The sequence below is a fragment of the Culex quinquefasciatus genome, chromosome 3 (assembly GCF_015732765.1).
Source record: "Culex quinquefasciatus strain JHB chromosome 3, VPISU_Cqui_1.0_pri_paternal, whole genome shotgun sequence".
Taxonomy (NCBI): Eukaryota; Metazoa; Arthropoda; class Insecta; order Diptera; family Culicidae; genus Culex; species Culex quinquefasciatus.
In genome coordinates this window covers 147,719,850-147,743,153 of record NC_051863.1, presented here as the reverse complement: position 1 = coordinate 147,743,153, position 23,304 = coordinate 147,719,850, and the positions used below count along the sequence as shown (strand labels likewise).

Genomic DNA, 23,304 nt, shown 5'->3' with positions numbered 1-23,304 from the left:
CGTCGAAAATCGATGCAGTGTGATTTTTTGACAATTTTTTCGATGAAAATTCATGCTGAATCGTAGTAATATTTACGAAGATGGAAATGACGTCCAGCCATAAAGTAAAACCTATACTTTTCTTTAGTAAGAAAGGCAAAAAAAAAACGGAATTTATTGGGCAAAATTTAACTTCAAGTTTGTATATAACTCGGAGAGGGGACTTAAACATGCTTGCATTTGACATTTTTTCAAAATAATCTTTGCAAGTTTAAAATAGTTGGAAAAGATTCCAATGTGGTCAACTATCGAATTGGTTTGTAGCAGATTTGTCAATAAATAACTATGTCTTGATTAATAAATCTCAGATTTTTTTTTTGCATTAATATCTAAGGTATAGTGCAGAGGAATTATAGGTTACATATTAGAAATATATCATTAAAAATGTTGCATAAAAATATAGAGGAGCAGGATTTCGGAAAAAAAACATTAAAGCACACATAAAGCCTTGCCAGTTTTTAATGACATCGTTAAATTTACGTAAACCATCACCATTGCCATCAAAAGTGAGTGCTGGCCTCATCCTGTCGATGGCTTTGGTCAATTCTGGCATCCTGGCCGGGTCCTTCAGAGTCGCCACCGCTGTCGCGCTTTGTCCTCGCCATGCAGTGCCTCACCAGGCTGACCGTGGCCGGCACGAGGTAAATCACTGCCAGCACCAAAAAATAGCCCCCATAAACTTTGAACTGACCACGGGGCGTCAGGGCCAGGCCGGACTCCGAGATGACCACCACGGTCAGGATGGACTGGAAGACGAGCGCGACGAACGTGTTGATGCCGAACACCAGGCCAAAGCTGTCCTCTTGCAAATATTTGGCAACGGTGGCACTGTGGGGATGTGGCAGTTGGCCAGTAAAGTTTTCCGGAAAAATCGAGAGGAAAATTGGGAAAAAATAAAATATACGTTAATTAAAATTGGAAGCAACAATTTCTAGCACACTGGGCGCAAATGGCCTAGCGCTGGGTGGTAATATGTTTAATTGAACATGTTGTTTTGCTAACAAGCCAACTTCATCGCGTCCAGGGATTTAAAATGTATTGCGCAACATTGGCAACCCGGGATCAATCGGGCTTTGGGAGGGGCGTGCGATAGCAGAACAAATTGGTGATTTAATTCAATCGCACTCGTTGTTGTTGTTTTTGATGGTGGCTGTTCAAAACATGCAAGCTGGGAGTTCAGAGCGTGTTTTAGATGGTTATCGGTTTAATCTACAGTGTTGACAGCAGTTTCGCCATAAATATTGAGTTTGAGGGACGTCGTGTTTAACGTTAGATAGATTTTAGTGATCAAACATTGTCGATGTTAGTTTATAGTTTCTGTGTTTTCGCGGAATCATTAAAAAATATTTTTCAAGTTAGCATTTTGTAAATATACTCTGCGATGAAAAACACGCTGCTAAAGCGCTCTTCCATTCTCTAAAATGGCACCTTAGAAAAATATGCACCGTCAGTCAACCATGAGATTTTCGCAGCAGAAATTTTCCACTGGACAAAGTTAAACATTCCACATACTGGACCTCCACCTCCACCAGCAAGAAACTCACCTGGCCATGGTTATCATGAACATGTACAGCACACCAAACAGAATGTAAACAGCGTACGCTGCCCAAATATTTGTTGAAAATCCCGAGTACAGGACCAATCCACCCTGCAGGGCGGAACAACCGGTCAAGATCCACAGAGCCCACCGCTCGAAGAGTCGGTTCGCGACGTAGCCGGCCACGATGGCACTGAGGGCTCCAAACAGGGTCAACAGAGCCTCGGCCGCTCCGTTGTACAGGTACTCCTGGTCCGTGTTGATTTCTTGCCACAACAGCTGGACGTAGTTGGCGACCTGGATGAAGCCGGCCATGGCCAGTGACCACCAAAGACTCCACTGGACCACGGTAAGGTTCGTGTAAGCCGCCGTGAAGTGTGTCCACAGCAGATGGCCAGCCCGGTGACAGGAGAACCCAGACCGGGCCTTTGAAGTGACGGTTGAGGTTGGATTTACGTCGGATTTGAGCGCTGGGTTGTTGCCGCCGGCTATTGCCATTATGGACCCGGTCAATGGGTCGTCGCCGCTTTTTTGGTTGACTGAAGCTGAAAAGTATTAAAAACAGCACACACACAACGGTGTGCAAGCAGATGTTTCAATTTTTGGGTGGTTTCCTCGATAAACTTGAGCGAGATTATGTTTGGTCGGTGGTGGCAGGGATGAAATCACCACAAACAGTGACTGATTTGTAGATTGTAATGCATTATTCAAGCATATAAAAACATTCTTAACCATATAGATATTTTTGTCTCTATAAGCTAACTGTCTCATTTAAATGTTATTTGAAAATCAATGAATATATTCACATATTTTTGTTAACTGTATCTAGTTTATGAATGTTTAAATATTTGGAAAGTTAACGGGACTACTGAAACTGAACTGCCTAACATTTTCATGAATTTGACTTGAAAAGCATGTTGAAATGAGATATTAATTGACCTAATTGACAAAACTTTCAAACTGTTTCGCAACGCCCCGGAAGTCATCCCTGCCAGAACCAACATCCTTCTTAAATTCAACCATCGCCCATTTCATCCCCCGGCCACCGTGCTCATCTAAATTTGATACAGCATAAAATTTCACCGTGATGGCTGGCTGGCCAGCTTCCATGAACGATGCGAGTGAACTGAACACCCACCTGAAACCGTTGTCGTGGCCGCATCGCTTCCAATTTCCTCCCGGACTTCCTTTGCTCTTGTGGCGCCGTCGTCAGCTTTGTCCTGGCCGTCGTCGTTGGCGTCGTGGTAGAAGTAGACGCTGCTCTTGACCGCTGGCAGCACGAACGACCACAGCAGGGAAAATGCTTGCGCTGTCAAGTAATGGGTTTTGTGTTTATGTTATGCTTTTTTTTTGTTTAGGGAAAAAACGAGAAGAAAAGTTTAGCATCAATTTTTTGTTTTGGGGGAGAAAGTTGGTGGTTTGAGTGATTAAAGTTGGTTTCCGCTGTTTTGGCATGTTTGAAAATGTTTCAACTTGATGATGAAAGTGGAAATGGAACAGAAATATAATTTCCAAAACTCCCTGCGTTATTTTTGGGAGGATGAATTTCGTTGAAAAAAATGAAAAAAACACTCACTAACTCGTAAACAGATTTGGAGCAATTCTCAGTTTGCCACATTGCATTATACTGGGCGTCATTTAGCTTCAATTTTAAGTCCATCTGATATTTTGTACAGCAAAACGAATCGTCTGCGAGTCATTGTGCAAGATATCCCATGTAAGAGGAAAGCACTTGGAAGGGCGGACCCAATTAGTGGTTTCGTGAGGATGGACACAGAATGGATAGAATGGACAAATTGAAGATTATTTTTGCAACGAATATAAATTGCTTTCGTTCATTTTTGACATTTTGTCATTTCCGCACGGTTTGCTCATTAAATTTGCATTTTAGGACTCATTTAAGGGCCTGCTCGGTCTCGAGCTGTTGGTTTTTTTTTTGGAAATGAGAGTGACAGATTGATAAATTAGGATGCATTACTTGATAGAAAGTTGATCAAAGCCAATTAAACTTTGTGCTTGGGTCATCGGCCATTTAAAATATTTTTATTTTTTTCCTTCGGCTTTGGGGTTGAGGAGGAGTTGAACGACAAGTAAAATTTGAAAATTAGATTTTCAGAAAAATGGAGCGCTTTTAGAGCTAGGGTGTCTGCTAGAGGGTTGTTGTAGATGGTATATATTATTTGTCAGATATTAACGGTTTTTCGTAGGTCAATGAAACTCTAAATTACCTAAAAATGTGGCGTGTGTGTTGAACATCTTTTTTTTATCCCTTTTCAAAAGGTAGGGTTGAATTCTGGAGTATTTTTAAAAGGCCCAATAAACCAAATGTCCAGTTTTTGCTTTTTGGGTGTTTTTGAAACCGCCTTGAGTCAGGAGTATTAAAAAACACCCAAAAGCAAAAACGGAAAAATTGGTTTATTGAGCCTTAAAAAAAACTCCAGAATTCAAGATTATTTTTTTCGAAGAGGTCAGAAAATTACACGAAAGTTTCTTCTTTTGAAGTTGAAAATTGGATCAATAGTTTCCGAGATATTGGTGATCAAAAATTGAGGGCTTATTGGGAAACACTGAGAAAATCTCATTTTCCTGTTTTTAAACTTTTGCATCGCAATATCTCAGCAACTAAGGATCATATCGCAGCTTTCTTAGCTTTTGAATCTATTTTTTCGAAATTGGGAAAACATGGGCACACATTTAAAAAAATGAATAACTGCGACTATTTCCAAAAATGTTACCTAAAATGGCTATAACTCGGAAACGGTGCACTTTGTCAAAATTTCACTAAAGAACTATTTGATTGCTAATTATATTTTACATCGAAAAAAAGAAGTTAAAAAATTTTTGCAACCAATAATTCCAAGAATTTACTGATTAAAAAATGTATTACTCGTTCAAATTTTTTTCACGAAATCTGTCACCATTCCCAGATGAATATTTATATTACCATCATTTCTATGCTGTCCAAAACAGCAAAGCAGTTCATCTTTTCAAAAAATACTCAAGATTTCCAAACTATTTTTCTCTGAAAGTTCAAATAACTTGTCGAATGTAACCCATAGCGATATCATAAGTTGAAACAACTCAGAGTTACATTTCTTTTTTGAAAAAAATGTTTTTTTCTTGCGAAAATTGACGAAAAGGGCATTTTTTAATAACCCCTATACGGCGTAGGACACCCTAATAGCCAAACAAAATCTTTCGGATAAGGAATGTCCAGTCCAATGTTGGGCCCGATTGGTCAACTTTTTTAAATCATTCTCTCCCAAATGCCTTCGGGATTGTAACGGCGTAGCACGGTGTGTTTCCTTGAACAAACTTAAGATAAAAAATTCGGCAAGTCTGATATTTGGCACCATAAAAGAAGGGCTCTTTCCCGAAATTTTGCGGGGTCCGGCGAAATATTTCGTCGGGGGGTCTAGAGCAACTTTGTTTTTGAAGATTTTTTTTTCGATTTCATAGGATTTTTCATCAGAAATGTTGATGGAAATCGATGGGTTCATGTTCATATCCATAAAATTTCTTATGAATGTGTCTCAAGAGACTCTAAATTACATTAGAGCAATTCTCTACGAAATCGGTCTTTTTTCTTCAATTTTAATTTTTGTATTTTTTAATCCGGCTGAAACTTTTTTGGTGCCTTCGGTATGCCCAAAGAAGCCATTTTGCATCATTAGTTTGTCCATATAATTTTCCATACAAATTCGGCAGCTGTCCATACAAAAATGATGTATGAAAATTCAAAAATCTGTATCTTTTGAAGGAATTTTTGATCGATTTGGTGTCTTCGGCAAAGTTGTAGGTATGGATACGGACTACACTGGAAAAAATAATACACGGTAAAAAAATTTGGTGATTTTTTATTTAACTTTTATCACTAAAACTTGATTTACAAAAAACACTATTTTTATTTTTTTATTTTTGATATGTTTTAGAAGACATAAAATGCCAACTTTTCAGAAATTTCAGGTTGTGCAAAAATCACTGACCGAGTTATGAATTTTTAATCAATACTGATTTTTCAAAAAATCGAAATTTTGGTCGTAAAATTTTCAACTTCATTTTCGATGTAAAATCAAATTTGCAATCAAAAGTACTTTACTAAAATTTTGATAAAGTGCACCGTTTTCAAGTTATAGACATATTTAAGTGACTTTTTGAAAATAGTCGCAGTTTTCATTTTTAAATTAGTGCACATGTTTGCCCAGTTTTGAAAAAATATTTTTGAAAAGCTGAGAAAATTCTCTATATTTTGCTTATTCGGACTATGTTGATACGACCTTTAGTTGCTGAGATATTGCAATGCAAAGGTTTAAAAACAGGAAAATTGATGTTTTCTAAGTTTCACCCAAACAACCCACCATTTTCTATCGTCAATATCTCAGCAACTAATGGTCCGATTTTCAATGTTAATATATGAAACAATTGTGAAATTTTCCGATCTTTTCGAAAAAATATTTTGGAATTTTCAAATCAAGACAAACATTTTAAAAGGGCGTAATATTGAATGTTTGGCCTTTGTGAAATGTTAGTCTTGATTTGAAAATTCCAAAATATTTTTTCGAAGAGATCGGAAAATTTCACAAATGTTTCATATATTAACATTGAAAATCGGACCATTAGTTGCTGAGATATTGACGATAGAAAATGGTGGGTTGTTTGGGTGAAACTTAGAAAACATCAATTTTCCTGTTTTTAAACCTTTGCATTGCAATATCTCAGCAACTAAAGGTCGTATCAACAAAGTCCAAATAAGCAAAATATAGAGAATTTTCTCAGCTTTTCAAAAATATTTTTTCAAAACTGGGCAAACATGTGCACTAATTTAAAAATGAAAACTGCGACTATTTTCAAAAAGTCACTTAAATATGGCTATAACTTGAAAACGGTGCACTTTATCAAAATTTCAGTAAAGTACTTTTTGATTGCAAATTTGATTTTACATCGAAAAATGCAGTTGAAAAATTTTACGACAAAATTTCGATTTTTGAAAAATCAGTATTGATTAAAAATTCATAACTCGGTCAGTGATTTTGCACAACCTGAAATTTCTGAAAAGTTGGCATTTTATGTCTTCTAAAACATATCAAAAAATAAAAAAATTAAAAATAGTGTTTTTGTAAATCAAGTTTTAGTGATAAAAGTTAAATAAAAATCACCAAATTTTTTTACCGTGTATTTTTTTCCAGTGTAGTCCGTATCCATACCTACAACTTTGCCGAAGACACCAAATCGATCAAAAATTCCTTCAAAAGATACAGATTTTTGAATTTTCATACATCATTTTTGTATGGACAGCTGCCGAATTTGTATGGAAAATTATATGGACAAACTAATGATGCAAAATGGCTTCTTTGGGCATACCGAAGGCACCAAAAAAGTTTCAGTCGGATTAAAAAATACAAAAAAAATCGAATGACCGAAATCCTAGAGAACTGCTCATTAATGACCTCGAATAAAAAATTTCCAACCCAAATTTACCAGATTTCTAGCTTTCTTTGAAATAACCCCAAGATAAAAATCGTTTCTTTGTACAATGTACAGATTGCCCGGATACAATTCGAGCTTATAACATTGCTAAACTTAGAGTATTTCATTTAAGAGGCAGTATTTGTAAATTCTGCTCGGTTTGTTCTAGAGGTCGTATCGAGGTGCTCCGATTTGGATGAAACTTTCAGCGTTTGTTTGTCTGTACATGAGATGAACTCATGCCAAATATGAGCCCTCTACGATAAAGGGAAGTGGGGCAAAACGGGCTTCGAAGTTTGACTTTTTCTAATAGCTTTTGAAAATTACTGTTAAAAATTGATTTTTTTAAAACCTCAATATCTTTTTGCAACAGCCTCCAACACCCATACTCCTATAGATCAAAAGATAGGTAATTTCATGGACTATTAGCCTACGGTATTAACTTTTTGGCCAATTGCAGTTTTTCTCATAGTTTTTCGATTTTTCTACAACAAACATTTTACAACGTTAGTTTTTGCCCTGTAGGCCTTCATAGTGGCACTTTTTGGTGTCAATTTTGACATATTCGGAATCCTCGGAAAATTTCACGTTAGTTAGAAGTATTGGAGTTGTAAATTTGATTGGAAAAATTGCCATTTAGAATGAATTTAAAATATTTTTTAACAATTTGTTGGATTAGGGGTGAAACAGGTTTTCGCCTACTTGATACAGCATTTGACGCATTGATCACAGGGTAAATAAAATCAATTTCTTTTTTCAAAAATGTTTTATTTAATTATTTTTAAATCAAATTTACCACTCTTCTCTACGGAATCGGTCTTTTTTCTTTAATTTTAATTTTTGTATTTTTTAATCCGACTGAAACTTTTTTGGTGCCTTTGGAATGCCCAAAGAAGCCATTTTGCATCATTAGTTTGTCCATATAATTTTCCATACAAATTTGGCAGCTGTCCATACAAAAATGATATGTGAAAATTCAAAAATCTGTATCTTTTGAAGGAATTTTTTGATCGATTTGGTGTCTTCGGCAAAGTTGTAGGTATGGATATGGACTACACTGAAAAAAAATGATACACGGTAAAAAAAAATTGGTGATTTTTAATTTAACTTTTTGTCACTAAAACTTGATTTGCAAAAAAACACTATTTTTAATTTTTTTTATTTTTTGATATGTTTTAGAGGACATAAAATGCCAACTTTTCAGAAATTTCCAGAATGGGCAAAAATTCTTTGACCGAGTTATGATTTTTTGAATCAATACAGATTTTTCAAAAAATCGAAATATTGGTCGCAAAAATTTTTCAACTTCATTTTTCGATGTCAACTCAGCAACTATAGGTCCGATTAACAATGTTAAAACATGAAACATTCGTGAAATTTTCCGATCTTTTCGAAAAAAATATTTTTTTAAATTTAAAATCAAGACGAACATTTCAAATGGGCGTAATATTGAATGTTTGGCCCGTTTGAAATGTTAGTCTTGATTTTAAATTTTTGAAAATCTTTTTTTCGAAAAGATCGGAAAATTTCACGGATGTTTCATGTTTTAACATTGTAAATCGGACCTATAGTTGCTGAGATATCGACATTAGAATTTGGTGGGTTATTTGGGTGAGACTTAGAAAACATCAATTTTCCTGTTTTTTTAACCTTTGCATGGCAATATCTCAGCAACTATGGGTCGTATCGACAAAGTTCAATAAAGCAAAATGTAGAGAATTTTCTCAGCTTTTCAAAAATATTTATTTTAAAGATGGGCAAACATGGGCACTAATTTAAAAAAATGAAAAACTGCGACTATTTTCAAAAAAGTTACCTAAAATTGGTTATAACTTGAAAACGGTGCACTTTATCAAAAAATCACTAAAGTACTTTTTGATTGCAAATTCGATTTTACATCGAAAAATGAAGTTGAAAAATTTTTGCGACCAATATTTGTATTTTTTTTAAATCTGTATTGATTTAAAAAATCATAACTCGGTCAAAGATTTTTTGTCCATTCTGGAAATTTCTGAAAAGTTGGCATTTTATGTCCTCTAAAACATATCAAAAAATAAAAAAAATTAAAAATAGTGTTTTTTTGCAAATCAAGTTTTAGTGACAAAAAGTTAAATTAAAAATCACCAAATTTTTTTTACCGTGTATCATTTTTTTTCAGTGTAGTCCATATCCATACCTACAACTTTGCCGAATACACCAAATCGATCAAAAAATTCCTTCAAAAGATACAGATTTTTGAATTTTCACATATCATTTTTGTATGGACAGCTGCCTAATTTGTATGGAAAATTATATGGACAAACTAATGATGCAAAATGGCTACATTGGGCATACCGAAGGCACCAAAAAAGTTTCAGCCGGATTAAAAAATACAGAAAAAATCGAATGACCGAAATCTCAGAGAATTGCTCTTATAGTCCATGAAATTACCTATCTTTTGACCTATAGGAGTATGCGTGTTGGAGGCTGTTGCAAAAAGATATTGAGGTTTAAAAAAAATCAATTTTTAACAGTAATTTGCAAAAGCTATGAGAAAAACGTCAAATCTATCCTGGATATCTATGACCCATTTTGAAGTGCTTCAAAAGACCTTTCAAATGCATCTACGAGAGTTGGAATTGATGAAGTTTTACAAAAATACGAGCAATTTTAAGATTTTATAGGTTTTTTGGACCTCAACTTCGAAGCCCGTTTTACCCCACTTCCCTTTGTCGTAGAGGGCGCATAGTTGGCATGAGTTCATCTCATGTATAGACAAACCAACGCTGAAAGTTTTATCCAAATCGGAGCACCTCGATACGACCTGTTACACATTGGTGAAAAACTCGCTCTTAAAAGCTTTTGATTACACAAAAGGTTCCCAACATTATTTTTTCAATCCTCTGCCATACAACAATTAAACATTTTAAAACATTTTCGAATCAATCAAATTGTAGGGAACAGTTTTCTGAACAATTTCCATGAAAAAGTATCAAATTTGGCTCAATATAAGCAGGGATATACCCAATTTCGTAAAATAAAAAGTGACTTTTTCCAAAATTTCAGAATTTAATTCCCATTCAAACGTTGAACACCGCCTACTGAGTCTGAAAAATGGCAATTTTCGTCGATTTTAGCAAAAACCACTTTTTTCGAAAAATCATAACTCCTCGCCATTCCAACCGTTTTTAATTGTCTTATACCCAAATGAAAGGTGATAAGTTGGCCTTTCGAAGAAAAATAATAAGAAGTTTCAAATTCTAGCCTAACATATGAACATATGTGTATGAAACATAAAAAAAATCGTTTTGATGGTGTCTGGACCAAAGAGCCTATGCCTAAAAATATTTTTATCGGATTCCCCGGAAATTTTTAGGTAATATTCTAAAAAACGGGAGGAGTTCATTAACAGGATTCCGAGATATGATTTTTTGAAAATAAAATCCGTGTTTTTCGACGCGCCACGTGCAAAAACGGGAAAATGACAAAATCGACAAAAAATAAACTTTTTCCACTAACTAGGGGAAATTCTCGTATCTTTGGCAGGTTAAGCACTCGCTCCTAACTCCATCCAATTTGCTGATTTTCACTATTTAAACAACTAATTTTGCAAAACTTTTTATAGAAACTTGCATGCTCACTTCTTATTGAGCTATTTATCACTCGAGTTCAGTTGAAAACGCTTTTAATTAGCTTTAATTGAATGTCAAAGTTGTGACCTGCCAACATTAGAGGCACGCTGGAATTAGATGCTGTTCCCCTACGATAACTTTAAAATTTCAGTGATGACGTATATATGTCTGGGTATAAAAAAATGCGTCTTTTAAATACGAAAGTTCTTCCAAGCAAATAAGACGTTTGGCCTTGATTGAAAAAATCCCCTGAGAAATCCCTCGCACGTTTCAACCGCAACACCATGGGCCAAGACAAAAAATCAACCCATAAACAATCCCACGCACGCATGTGAAACCCCATTCCAAATTGCTCTCAGTGGGACGTCTCACGTACCAATTTCGACTGCCGCCCGAAGACGGGACCAACCAAAGACCCTCCTAACCCCTAATCCACCCATTAATCTCACTTACCACCCAGCGTGATGTAGTTGAGCTGGCGCAGGTCCATCGTCCCGGTTGACACGAGGGTTTGACCGACGACGCTCGCCAGGAACCGACCGCTGAGGATGGCGGCCCGCGTGTTGCCCGTCACCTGTTGATACCGATCCCGGCTGATCTTGGCATAGATGTACGTGTAGTAGGCCACCTCCGTTGCCATGAACGTGCCGTACAGCACCTGGACCACCTGTTGGGAAAGCATAGTAGGGCGTTGTGTGTGAGCACCGGAAGTGGGCTTTGGAGAGGGTGTTGTAGTACGTGTGTAGATGTTTGTTGGGAATTTGGGCCTTTTTTTGTCAGACGTGGACATGGAAAGGTTAAAGAAAATGGATAAGATTTTTTAATGGGCAATTCTCTGATTAGATGCAATACGTCGTAGGAGCCATCACAAACTCCTACACTTATTTGTTTTTTTTTTCAATAAAACAAATAAAATTATCATTGATTTTCAGTGAAGGGCATTTGAAGGACGTGCAGATGATAAGATATAAGATGATATTTAAGAATAGAGATAATAAAAAATCAAATCAAATTATTCGCTCTACAGCATTGCCTTGGCGTTCTCGATTGCGAGATTCCTACTCGAAACTAGGTGTCCGAAGGCTTGATTGTTGAGGCAATTGCAAACCTCTTTTTACACCTTAGCTTCCATCCACCCCGGGATTCGAACTGACGACCTTTGGATTGTGAGTCCAACTGCCTACCAGCGACTCCACCGAGGCAAGACCCAGGGAGACGACTCCTACACCTGGACTGAGCTATCGACCTAATCCTTTGGGTTAGACCGGGGCCAACATTTACTTCCCCATCCGACGGAAGACGTGGTCAGACAAATCTCGTCTCGAAAAATGTCACCGGGACCGTCTGGGATCGAACCCAAGCCGACTGGGTGAGAGGCAACCACGCTTACCCCTACACCACGGTCCCGGATAGAGATAATACTGTTTATCAAATCTTCTGTGCAATGTAAGAGTGTAGTGTAGGAAGGTGACAAATCGTGTGGGTCAACAGACAATTTCATTTCTCACTCAATGTCTCCCCCGTGAAGGCGAGTTCGTACAGAGCGGAAATAATTTGCCAAGCCGGTCAGTAAATATTTGCGTTGTTTACAAATGTGTATTTTCGGGAAACAAACCGAACAAGGGGGAAAACAATTTTCGCCCGAAGGGATATGTTTGTCAAAGGACTTCCGGTGGAGTTGACACCAACCCGTGGGGGCGAGAATGTTACGAGGTTTAGGTATGGTCGTGTTGGAGTGTTGTTTTTTGAAAAATAATTTTCATAGAATTTCAACTCTTTCAGATGAATGATTTAAAATTCGTTGAGCGGAAATAACACAAAAATTCAAAGGGATGTTTGGTGGAATTCCCAAAGCATTAATTATTTCACTTCAATCAATTTCCAAGAAAATTCAAACAATTTAATGCTTAAATGATGGGATTGATTTGAAACAGTTAAAGTATCCAATGAAAAGAAATACATAAAGTGTTCTGCCCGAAGCAAAAACAGTAGTAATTAACGAAGCAAGTCACCTGGTGCCAACAGGTCATTCAACATCTCTTTCATACCTGCAGTGCTGCCAGTGACGTTGTCCACAGTAGAAGCGAGTATATCACGATGCCGACGCAGGCGGAAAATATTATTATCGATTTGTATCTGCCGATTAAAGGAAAGATGAAGAGATTAAGTTTATGTATCGTGGAGTTACATTATATGTAACTATGTGTAGCAAAATAAAATGACTTCAATGAGTCCCTTTTGGCACGTGGAAAAAAGCTGCCCAGACGGGATTTGCCCTGAACTTGCCATAACCGTCTGGTAGACTGCCGGTAATGAAAAATTAATGAGATAAAATGAGTACCCTGGGCATGCTGAAGGTTCATGAAAGAGAAAGGGCTTAAGGTAATTGACTAAGCTTGAATCAACTTCATGGGAGGTCAGGAATATTGACGGTGTTTATTTTTGGTGAATTTAATTATTGTATTTATAAGGGAAATTTAAAGGGACATATTTTTCACCAAAATATATCAGATTTCAAACCATTCAATCAGGATTCCCTCTCTAACTAGTCCAAAAACTGACTACACACTGTTACTCTTCAAGTCATCTCGGAATGCTCCGAGATCTCTAGAAACAAAGCTCCCTCTCTAATCTTTACCACATGTCGTGTGGCATAATAAAGACCTAATGAAAACAGCTTTTCACACTCTTCCACTCCGTCGTCGTCATCAGCCATTATCGTCTTTTACCGCAGGCCCTATTACACTCAGGTTTGCCTTAAACCACAGCCATCACCCAGAGTGTCAAGATGATGTATTATAGGTTAACAAGGTTCAAGAACTTTTATTTACAAATTATAAACATTTTTATTATGAATTTAATATTGAAGATTAAGGCAAAATGTTGCAACAAATCATGTGAATCCAATATTTGTCCCTAATCCAACCAAAACTGGAGAATCTTGAAGCCTATTTGGTATCAAAGTCCTCATTTATGAAAATGCACATACACACACACTCAACACACAGCATAACACCCGTAACATCATGTGAAGCAACATCAACCACAAACTTTCTCTAAACGAAAACCGACCTTCGAAGTCCTCCAGCCGGTCGGACGTTGTTGTTTGTCCGGAGATTTGAAGCCCAAGTAAAACACTCTCATTATGGCTTGTTGGCTTGTACTAAAGTTTCCCCCTGGTTTTTCCTGGTGGACTACGAGACGATCGTAGGTGTGACGTCTCGTCTTTAGGAACGGCTTTTTGAAGGTACGGAGCTGGAGAATGTTTTGAAAACTTCGATGAAAGGTTTAAAAATGTTAGAATGTTGTATAAACTTTAAAAGGTATCATAATTTGTATAAAAAACAAAGCAGAAATTCGTGGAAAATCTAAGTTTGGAAATGAAGATTTGATTTGAATCTCCAAAATTTTCAAACTTATGGACCCAATCCTGCAACAATCTGATTGTAAAAATAGTTAGATTTTGGCCTTTGCAAATATTTTTTGAAGTTTATGTCGGTCCCCCCTTCATAATCGGTCTGAAAAATCAGCGTAGAAAATTCAAAAAGTGGTCGAAGACAAATTAGTAGGAAATTGGACGAGCTTTCAGAAAAAAATATACTGAAATAAAAAAAACACGCCACTTCTATTAGATTTTGCAATTTTTAAGTTTGAAAGTTAAATTTAAAGGTGATGTCACGATTTTTTTTCCTTCAAAATTTTTGAGGAAAGAGCCTAAGATGTTACAAAAAGCCTAATGAAAAATGAAGGATGGTATGTCTCTCCTTTAAAAATACAAAAATCATACAAAAAGTGGTCGAAGAAAAATTAGTAGGAAATTGGACGAGCTTTCTGAAAAAAAAAAAAAAATACTGGAATAAAAATACACGCCATTCCGACGAGATTTTGCAATTTTTAGGTTTGAAAGTTGAATTTAAAGGATTTTCTTTCCTTCAAAATTTTTGAGGAAAGAGCCTAAGATTTTACAAAAAGACTAATGAAAAATGCAGGATGGTATGTCTCTCCTTAAAAAATACTAAAATCTCATTAAACTGTTTTATAAGTGGTCTAAACGCCAAAATTTTTGAGAACCTATAATGAGAATCGATTCCAATTTTACATAAAAGTCTCCATATTGACCATTGTCCTATGACCAACCTTTGTGTTGAAATGTTGGAAAAAAAATGTGTTTTGATGTTTTTTTTTTTTGCAATTTCTATTTGACAGACTTGATTTTTCAGACTCGAAAATATTTTTAACGGAAAGTTCGTCAAATTTCCCTTAAGTTTGTCTTTAATAGCATTTGAATTGAATACATGGGTTTTCAGATATAAGCTTAATTACATTTTTCATAACTGGAAATAGAATATTTTTCAGTGAGGTAGAAACCGGGATAGTAAATAATTTTACGTAAACATTTAAACGAGTCAAATTAAAAAGTTGTCAAAGGCAATCGGACGAGCTTTCTTGTAAAAATATTTTCTAATCTAAAAAATAAAGTCTGTCACATAGAAATGGCAAAAAACCACCAAAAAACCTATTTTTTCAACATTTTTATTTTTAAAGCCGCTGCACAGTGGGCAAAAACGGGTGAAAACGGATCTTTTGATGCCGTCAGTTTCTGCCTGTCAAAAGTATCATTATTAATGAAAAAATTACGAGGAACCAATTGGTGGTACTCTCATTAGCGGCAAATGATGGGAAGTGGTCCATTTTACCTCATGTTGCCTGTTTTAGGGTGTTTTCTCGAATATCTTCAACTGCCGTAGTTTGCTGCACTTCTAAAGTATCTTATTTTATCTAAAAAATCACGAGATATCGATTGGCGGCAAATGACAGCATGGGCCCATTTTGCCCCAGTTACCCCATTGTATGTGTATATCGCCAATATCTTCAATTGCCGTTGTTTTTACACTTTGAAAGTATACTATTTTATGTAAATGAAAATGTCACAAATCGATTCCTCGCGATTTTCTACATGAAATAACATACTTTAAAACTGCAGGAAACTACAGTAATTCAAGATATTAATGAAAAACACATAAATAAGGGGTAAATGGGGCAAAATGGGCCCTTGCCGTCATTTGCCGCTATTGAGAGTACCTCCAATCGATATTTCGTGATTTTTTAGATAAAATAAGATACTTTAGAAGTGCGGCAAACTACGGCAGTTGAAGATATTCGAGAAAAACACCCTAAAAAAGGCAAAATGGGGTAAAATGGACCACTTCCCGTCATTTGCCGCTAATGAGAGTACAATCAATCGATTCCTCGTAATTTTTTACATTAAAAATGATACTTTTGACAGGCAGAAACTGACGGCATCAAAAGATCCGTTTTTCACCCGTTTTTGCCCTTTGTGCGCTGTATCTTTACAAGGATTGGACATAGGACAAAGGTCAATATGGATACTTTTATGTAAAATTGTCTGGGGAATGGATTCTCATTATAGGTTTTCCAAAATTTTGGCGTTTAGACCACTTTTCAATAAAACAGTTTTAATAAATGATTTTTGTAGGAGAGCCATACTGTCCTGCATTTTTCGTGGGTCTTTTTGTAACATCTTAGGCTTTTTCGTCAAAACCTTTAACGAAAAAAATTATGACATCACCTCTAAATTTAACTTTTAAACTTAAAAATTTAAAAATCTCATGGAAGTGGCGGGTGATTTTATTTTAGTGTATTTTTTCAGAAAGCTCGTCGAACTTCTTACAAGTTTGTCTTTCACCACTTTTGGTACGATGCAACGGCTTCGAGATACAGTAATTTTTAAATTACAAAATACAAAAATATTTAAATAACTTACGCCCTTCTCAAATGTTATTTTCGAGTACAATTGGCTTCATTCACACAACAATGGCTAATATAGGACTAGAATAACATGTCTACAAAGTTTCATTGAAATCAAAGAGGGTCGGGTACAAAAGTACCAGAAAAATGTACGGTTTGAGCTGGAATTGCTCAAACCACATTTGAGTGGAATCAGATCAATGACAACTTCTCGAATCATGTTTCATAAAGGTGTCCAAAGCTTTGGCTTTCTTTAAACATCTGTTCCCATTCTCTCCGCAATTTGTGTGTGTACTCTTGCAAATATGAATTTTCATCACAACGACAACTTGCTTGAATATGCAGCAGTGCTGCTGGGGCTAACCAATTTTATGATGCTGCCAGTGCCGATCTCTTCAACATGCTGCCAGGTATTGATTTTATGCTAAATTCAGCACAACCATGCATGGTTTTTGCTTTTTGGAGGAGGAGTTGTTTGCTCTTCTGCTACAAGTTAACGATGGTTTCAGAAGATTTAGATGCTAGAATGTTAGATTTTGTGTCAATGTGTTTGTATTGAATTAAATTTGATATTTTGGCTCAACATTTAATTTTTTTTTGTATTTTTGTTTTCACTTTTTGATTCTCCCAATTGGCGACAATCATCCTGGCGTTGAAGGAGCCACAAGTGAGCATGGTTACCACCGACAGCCATTATTTCACTCGCCACCATCAACAAAAACATCGACGGTTTTTCCTGTTGGCAGCCAAACAGCTGCTGGCAAAGCGAGAGAATCAATTCCGTTTCCTCTGCCCCAGCTTCCAATCCACCCGCAAAGGTGATGACCGCAATTTTCCAAACGATTGATTTTCCTCTCACACTTTCACCACTTTGGCTTTGCGATTTCCGACCTCATCCTGCTTCTCGTTTGGTATTTATTTTTTTCCAAAAGTTTCAACAGTCAATAAATCCAGCCCTAGGCTAGCCAGAACCTAGGAACCGTGACTGAACTTGACAATAGTCCAATTTTTGCCGCTGGCATTGACCATTTCCTCGGTGGAAAATTGCTCAACCGGATGATGGTGTGACCTGCCGGCTGATTTGTTAGTTCATCCCGCAGCTTTTGTGATTAAACTTAGTGACTGGTGGGAAATAGTAAACCAACGACAATGGGAAAGAGAAAAAAGAAATCACTTAGGGCTTTTCAGCTGATTTATTACACAGGGGGGATTTCCACGACATTACTGTAGAAAGGCCTCTAGCTCTTACTTCGTTTGGAAGAGTGCTATGGGAGGAACGGATTAAGGATTTAAGGACTGACGACGACGATGATGATGATAACCAGGCAGGGCACAAGCGAGAAACCCAGCGGTGCAATGGCCATAGTGTAGTATTCAGCAGCTTGAACGAATGAATAATACATAATCTTTCTTCATCGGTTATCCTGTGACCTTTGTCACCAACTTAAGGTTTTAAAATCCTCTTATTTTTTAATCTTCTTTTTCCTTTAATGCATGGTTAAAAACTGTTCATAACTTATTTTTAATAAAACCTTTGGTTTATACTCGCGAAAAAACTAGTTTGAGTAGATTCAGTAATTGATAGATTCAGTAATTGTCTCTTCTACTAAAATTACCGCAATTCATCGCTATCATCGTTCCTTAATTGATTTATTATCGCATTTTACTTTCATTCAATTTGCAATCATCCTTCCGACATAAAAAAAATGCATCTGACTGCTATCATCTCTTTTTTTTGCTCAGCAACGTGATCTACCGCCTCCGCAATTGCATCTGACGATGTTCAGGACGATGTCATTTATTTGCCTGTAGTCAGTAGTGCTACCAGGGAAGAAAAAGTTTCGTCGTTGTTCTTTTGCTGCTGCTGCTGCCGTTGGCATCATTTTGATATCTCGCTTTGGTTCGGTTCGACATTATCTCACCGTGCGATGGCCTGTGCTGCAGTTTGACATTTTGCTTCGGTCAGCGGAAAATTCCTGATATTTCCGGTTACCGGTGTGCTGCAGCTCTCCGACCTCAAAGCTATCGGGATGAAAAACCTCCAAGCTTTTTATGTATTTATGCGTGATCAATTATTCAGTTGAACGCAGAGTTGCTCTGAAGCTGCTCTGCGGCTGATATTTTTTTGTATCATTTAAAAAAAATGTTTTTTTTTTGTCGTTAAACTTGATTCACCATTTTATTTGCAAAATAAAATAACTTTGACCATGCAAATGAACTCATCTCAGTTTCGAAGACTTTCTCAACAAGTTGTTCAAATGAATTTCCATCTCAAAAATGAGTTTCTTTGCAAAGTAGGAACCAAAGCAAACTTTCTTCCAAAGCATCTTACAAATTGACGACCATTTGCCAAAATTATTCTTCTTCCTAGGAAGCATTCCTATACATTCAGACAAAGTTTTGCGATGACCACCGGAATTGCGGCAAACTCCGAAGGCCACCGGCATCTTTTCGCTCGAAATTTAGGAAGTGATTTTCAAGCGTAACAAAAATTGCTTGAAAATCTCTCCCGGGGTGAGTTCCTTAATTACGCACCACGGCTGGGCTACTCCCTAGGAAGTATTCCCAGAACAAAAACAACTCAACCAAGTGACCCAAATGTGTTGAAGGCAAGCCTGCAAGGTCCTGAGGACTTGTGCGATAGCAAAATTTATCTGGAACGGAAGGTCGTAAAAAAGTTGGGACGCACCCCAACGCGATGAACTTTATTGTATGTGGTTAAACTGAGGGGTTTACTTGGGATTATGTCCTGCGATTTCTTCCTGCTGACATAATGAATTAAAACATGAAATTTTCATGAGCATAACTAATTCTCAAGCTTTTGGTGGAAATGCAAAGCGGATGTTTAATGGGGATATATCCCCCAGTCATCATTTAATTAAAAAAGCTGGATAAAAATATCAAGCCTGGACATTCTAATAGAGCAATTCTCTACGAAATCGGTATTTTTTCTTAAATTTTAATTTTTGTATCCGAATTTTTAATTCGTCTGAAACTTTTTTGGTGCCTTCCGTATGCCCAAAGAAGCCATTTTGCATCATTAGTTTGTTCATATAATTTTCCATACAAATTTGGCAGCTGGCCATACAAAAATGATGTATGAAAATTCAAAAAACTGTATCTTTTGAAGGAATTTTTTGATCGTTTTGGTGTCTTCGACAAAGTTGTAGGTATGGATATGGACTACACTGAAAAAAAAATGATGCAAGGTAAAAAAATGTTTTAACTTTTTGTCACTAAAATTTGATTTGCAAAAAACACTATTTTTAATTTTTTTTATTTTTTGATATGTTTTAGAGGACATTAAATGCCAACTTTTCAGAAATTTCCAGGTTGTGCAAAATATCTTTGAAAAAATGAAAAACTTCGACTTTTTCCAAAAAAGTCACCTAAAAATGGATTTAACTTGAAAACGGTGCACTTTATCAAAATTTCACTAAAGTACTTTTTGATTGCAAATTTGATTTAACATCGAATAATGCCTAAACTGAAAAAAAGTTCAAATTATTTCTGAGGGTCCTTTGGCCAAAATAATTAGACCCGTTTTTTTTTGTTTGGCCATTAGGGTGACCTACATCGTGCTAGGGTGGTTCAAAAATGACAATTTTCGTCATTTTTCGCAATAAAACCACTTTTTCAAAAAATCATATCTCCGCGTCATTTCATCCGATTTTAGCTGTCTTAGACGCAAAATAAAGATGATTAGTTCGGCTTTTTGAGAAAAATAGTAAGAAGTATCAAAAATGTAGCTTAACATTTGGAAAAGTCGTATGAAAACTTAAAATGGCGTTTTGACCGTTTCTGCACCAAAGAGCCTATGTCTGAAAATATTTTTATCGGATTCCTCGGAAAATTTCACATATCTTTTCAAAAAATTGGCGATGTCAAACAGAACGTTTCCGAGATATGATTTTTTTGAAAATAAAAACTGAGTTTTTCGACGCGCCACGCGCTAAAACAGGAAAATGACGAAATCGTCAAAAACATTAATTTTTCACTAAAACTGCGAAAACTTTGAAATTTCAGCGATGACCTATACATGTTAGGGTACCAAAAGTTGCGTATTTTAATTACAAAAATTACACGATGTAGGTCACCCTAATGGCCAAACAAAAAAAAATGCGGGTCTAATTATTTTGGCCAAGGAACCCCCAGAAAAATTTTGAGCCCGATCGGAGAACATTTTTTTCGGTTTAGGCTCTTTTCAAATGGAATTGCTGATGGATGAGGATTACACCTAAAATAATGATACACGTTAATATTTTTGTGATTTAAAATTTTACTTTTTGTCACTTAAACTTGATTTGCAAAAAAACACACTATTTTTATTTTTGATACACAGTCTTTTCGATATCAATGTTGCTCCATTGATGAATTCTTCAGTCCCTTCAAACTTTCAGGCCTGAGCTGAGCTAATCTAAAATTTTGCCAACAGTAGTTAAATTTTTACATGACTAAACAGAAACATGCAAAAAAGTTACATTTCATTATTGGACGTTCTGGGTCCTCCAAAGTGTCCTGTAATAAAGATCTTGGAGACTACCGCCGTAACATCTATTCCGGTTGTAAATAATTTCACTTTCTCATGACATTTTTCCTTGAAAAACGATGATTTGAAGGGTGTTTGACATTTCTTTGTTTTTGTTTGCTGGACGTTGCCATGATTCTCTCTCATAGCTGGTTAGCAATAAAAAACAAATTTCAATGGATTCTTTATTTTGCATCGTTCTGCAAACTGATGTTTCTCTTCCTCGACGGTCCCTTGGATATTACAACCAGAGAGTCGACTGTGTTTTAGGGGACATCAAATGTCTGCCAACTTTTCAGAAATTTCCAGAACGGGCAAAAAATCTATGATCGAGTTATCAATTTTTGAATCAATACTGATTTTTTCACAAAATCGAAGTATTGGTCGCAAATTTATTTTTTTTATGTAAAATTGAATTTGCAATCAAAATGTACTTTCGTGAAATTATCATAAAGTGTACAGTTTTCAAGATATTTTAGGTAATTTTTTGGAACATATTCGAAGTTATTTATTTATTGAAATTTGTACCCATGTATGCTCACTCTAGAATTTTTTTTGAGAAGCTGAGAAAATAGAGAATTTTCACTTCTTTGCTTTTTTGAAAATTGTTGATACGACAATAAGTTGCTGAGATATGGCCATGCAAAGATTAAAAAACAGGAAAATTTATGTTTTCTCATTTCACTTGGCTGATCAAAAATAAGTGCCAAGTTGTTTTTATTTCATTACATTCCCAAAATCAGCTGTTACTAGAACAGTCTCATTTTTCACAGTCACTATAACTACCTTCGGGAACTCCCTTTCCCAAAAGGTACAAGCTCACCTCAGTATGTCCGTCACGAGGAACACCACAATCAGCACCGCCAGGTAGGTGTACGTGCCGATGGGGTACACATCGCGGTTCAGCTGCTCGGGCGTTATGTCCCGCCACTCGCCGGACAAAAACTCCGTCACGAACGGCTCCGAGGGGCGCATCTCCCGGAAGAACCCGAACGTGCACAGCAGCAGTGAAATCTTGAGCCATTCCCGCATCTCTTCACCACGCCAGAATGAACTCTGCTGTATGTTTGTCAACAAGGTATAGCAAGCTTGCCTGGGGAGCTTTGTTAGCCACAGTTACTGCACATCGGTCTCGAGTTTACTGCTCTGTGAGCACTTCTCGAAGCTCGTCGTTGTCGGTTCTTAATTAATTCTCACTGGAATCGACACCTTGAGCTATTCGCTGGCGACGCTGTCACACTGAATCGGTCCGTTTTTTTGTTCACCACTCTCACTGGTAATGAAAAGTGTCTTCAAGACTACGCTGCTGCACCACACCGTTGCGGAGATTACCGGAACGCTCCATTTGGCAAAAGCTTCAATGCTGACAAGCTGATAAAAACTTACTTTAATTAAATGCAATTCACGATTCACGCCCGGGCTGATACCGTCGAAGTTCCAGACCTTCCGCACCGCATCGCGACTAGCAGTGAGTCAGAGTAAAGTCCACTGTGTCAGTGGGTACTTCAGCGAGAAGGGTAAGAGATTCTAGACATTGCATTGTCTTGCGAGAAGCTTTGTTCAGCTCGACTCTGCTAAGTGGATTGATTGCACAGCGCGATGATGACTTTACAGCTCACTCACTCTCTCTCTCTCCCTTATCTAGTAAAGCACGTTATCGTTTTATAATCTCGGTATCGCAGCGCCACTAGTAGAGGTTGGCATTGTTTTGGCGCTGATAAGGGGAGGTCAAGTCGAGGATGATGAGATAATCAATTCATTCAATTATGAGCTTACCAGTGGACGCGTCGTTAGGAGATAGCGGGAGTTGAGCAGGGTGATGTCAGCAGTGATTTGTTTTAAAATGAATTTTACTGTCGTAATTGTATTTTGGGCCAAATTGAGTTAAGACCGCCATTTTGTGCAGCTCACAATGCCTCACCTTTTGACCGTCACAGATCCCCAAAATTCGATTTCAATCCTGAGATATTCAACAAAAAACCGAAAAAACTCCGTGCATTTTTGTCACTTTGCATATGAAAGTAGTTTCAATCTTGTCGTGCTGTCTTGTCACTCCCTGAAAATCGATGTAAGTACGACAATTGTTCAAAGGGATTTCAGCTCAGAACGCGTTTGACGCACGTACAAGTTAGACTACCGTAAACATTTGTAATTATAACTCGGGACTCCACTGCCGTTTTACGGCGATATGATGTATACGCCATTGAGGTGATTTTGCAATGTCCATGAAACAAAACAAAAATTCAAAGTTTCTAATCTAATCTAATCAGACCCCAGCGCAGCCAATCTTTCGAAGGGATCCTGGAGAGTGCCTTAGGTTAGATGACGCCTAGCACTCTTCTTGTCATTTATTA

General features: G+C 36.8%; 1 protein-coding gene across 2 annotated transcripts; it reads right to left on the bottom strand.

Moving 5' to 3' along the window:
- Nucleotides 1–480: 480 nt before the first annotated feature.
- LOC6036432 (thiamine transporter 2) lies at nt 481–22,413 on the bottom strand. Of its 2 annotated transcripts, XM_038265676.1 has the most exons (6): nt 21,774–22,413; nt 12,702–12,789; nt 11,107–11,320; nt 2,715–2,885; nt 1,584–2,121; nt 481–867 (listed from the first exon to the last, which is right to left on the bottom strand). In XM_038265676.1, exons 1-6 carry the CDS (start codon nt 21,980–21,982, stop codon nt 540–542), a joined length of 1,548 nt encoding a protein of 515 aa, XP_038121604.1. In that variant the 5' UTR covers nt 21,983–22,413; the 3' UTR covers nt 481–539. The 2 variants fall into 2 exon arrangements, with proteins under 2 accessions (XP_038121604.1, XP_038121605.1); XM_038265677.1 differs by lacking the exon at nt 12,702–12,789.
- Between the last annotated feature and the right edge of the window lie 891 nt (nt 22,414–23,304).

Bases quoted from the DNA above. Each gene is read 5' to 3' on its own strand.
- LOC6036432 (XM_038265676.1), bottom strand. From the start codon at position 21,982: ATGCGGGAATGGCTCAAGATTTCACTGCTGCTGTGCACGTTCGGGTTC. The intron at 12,790-21,773 runs GTGAGCTTGTAC...TTTAATCGGCAG, and splicing joins CTCGTGACGGACATACTGAG to ATACAAATCGATAATAATAT. The intron at 11,321-12,701 runs GTATGAAAGAGA...CTTTCCCAACAG, and splicing joins CGTCACTGGCAGCACTGCAG to GTGGTCCAGGTGCTGTACGG.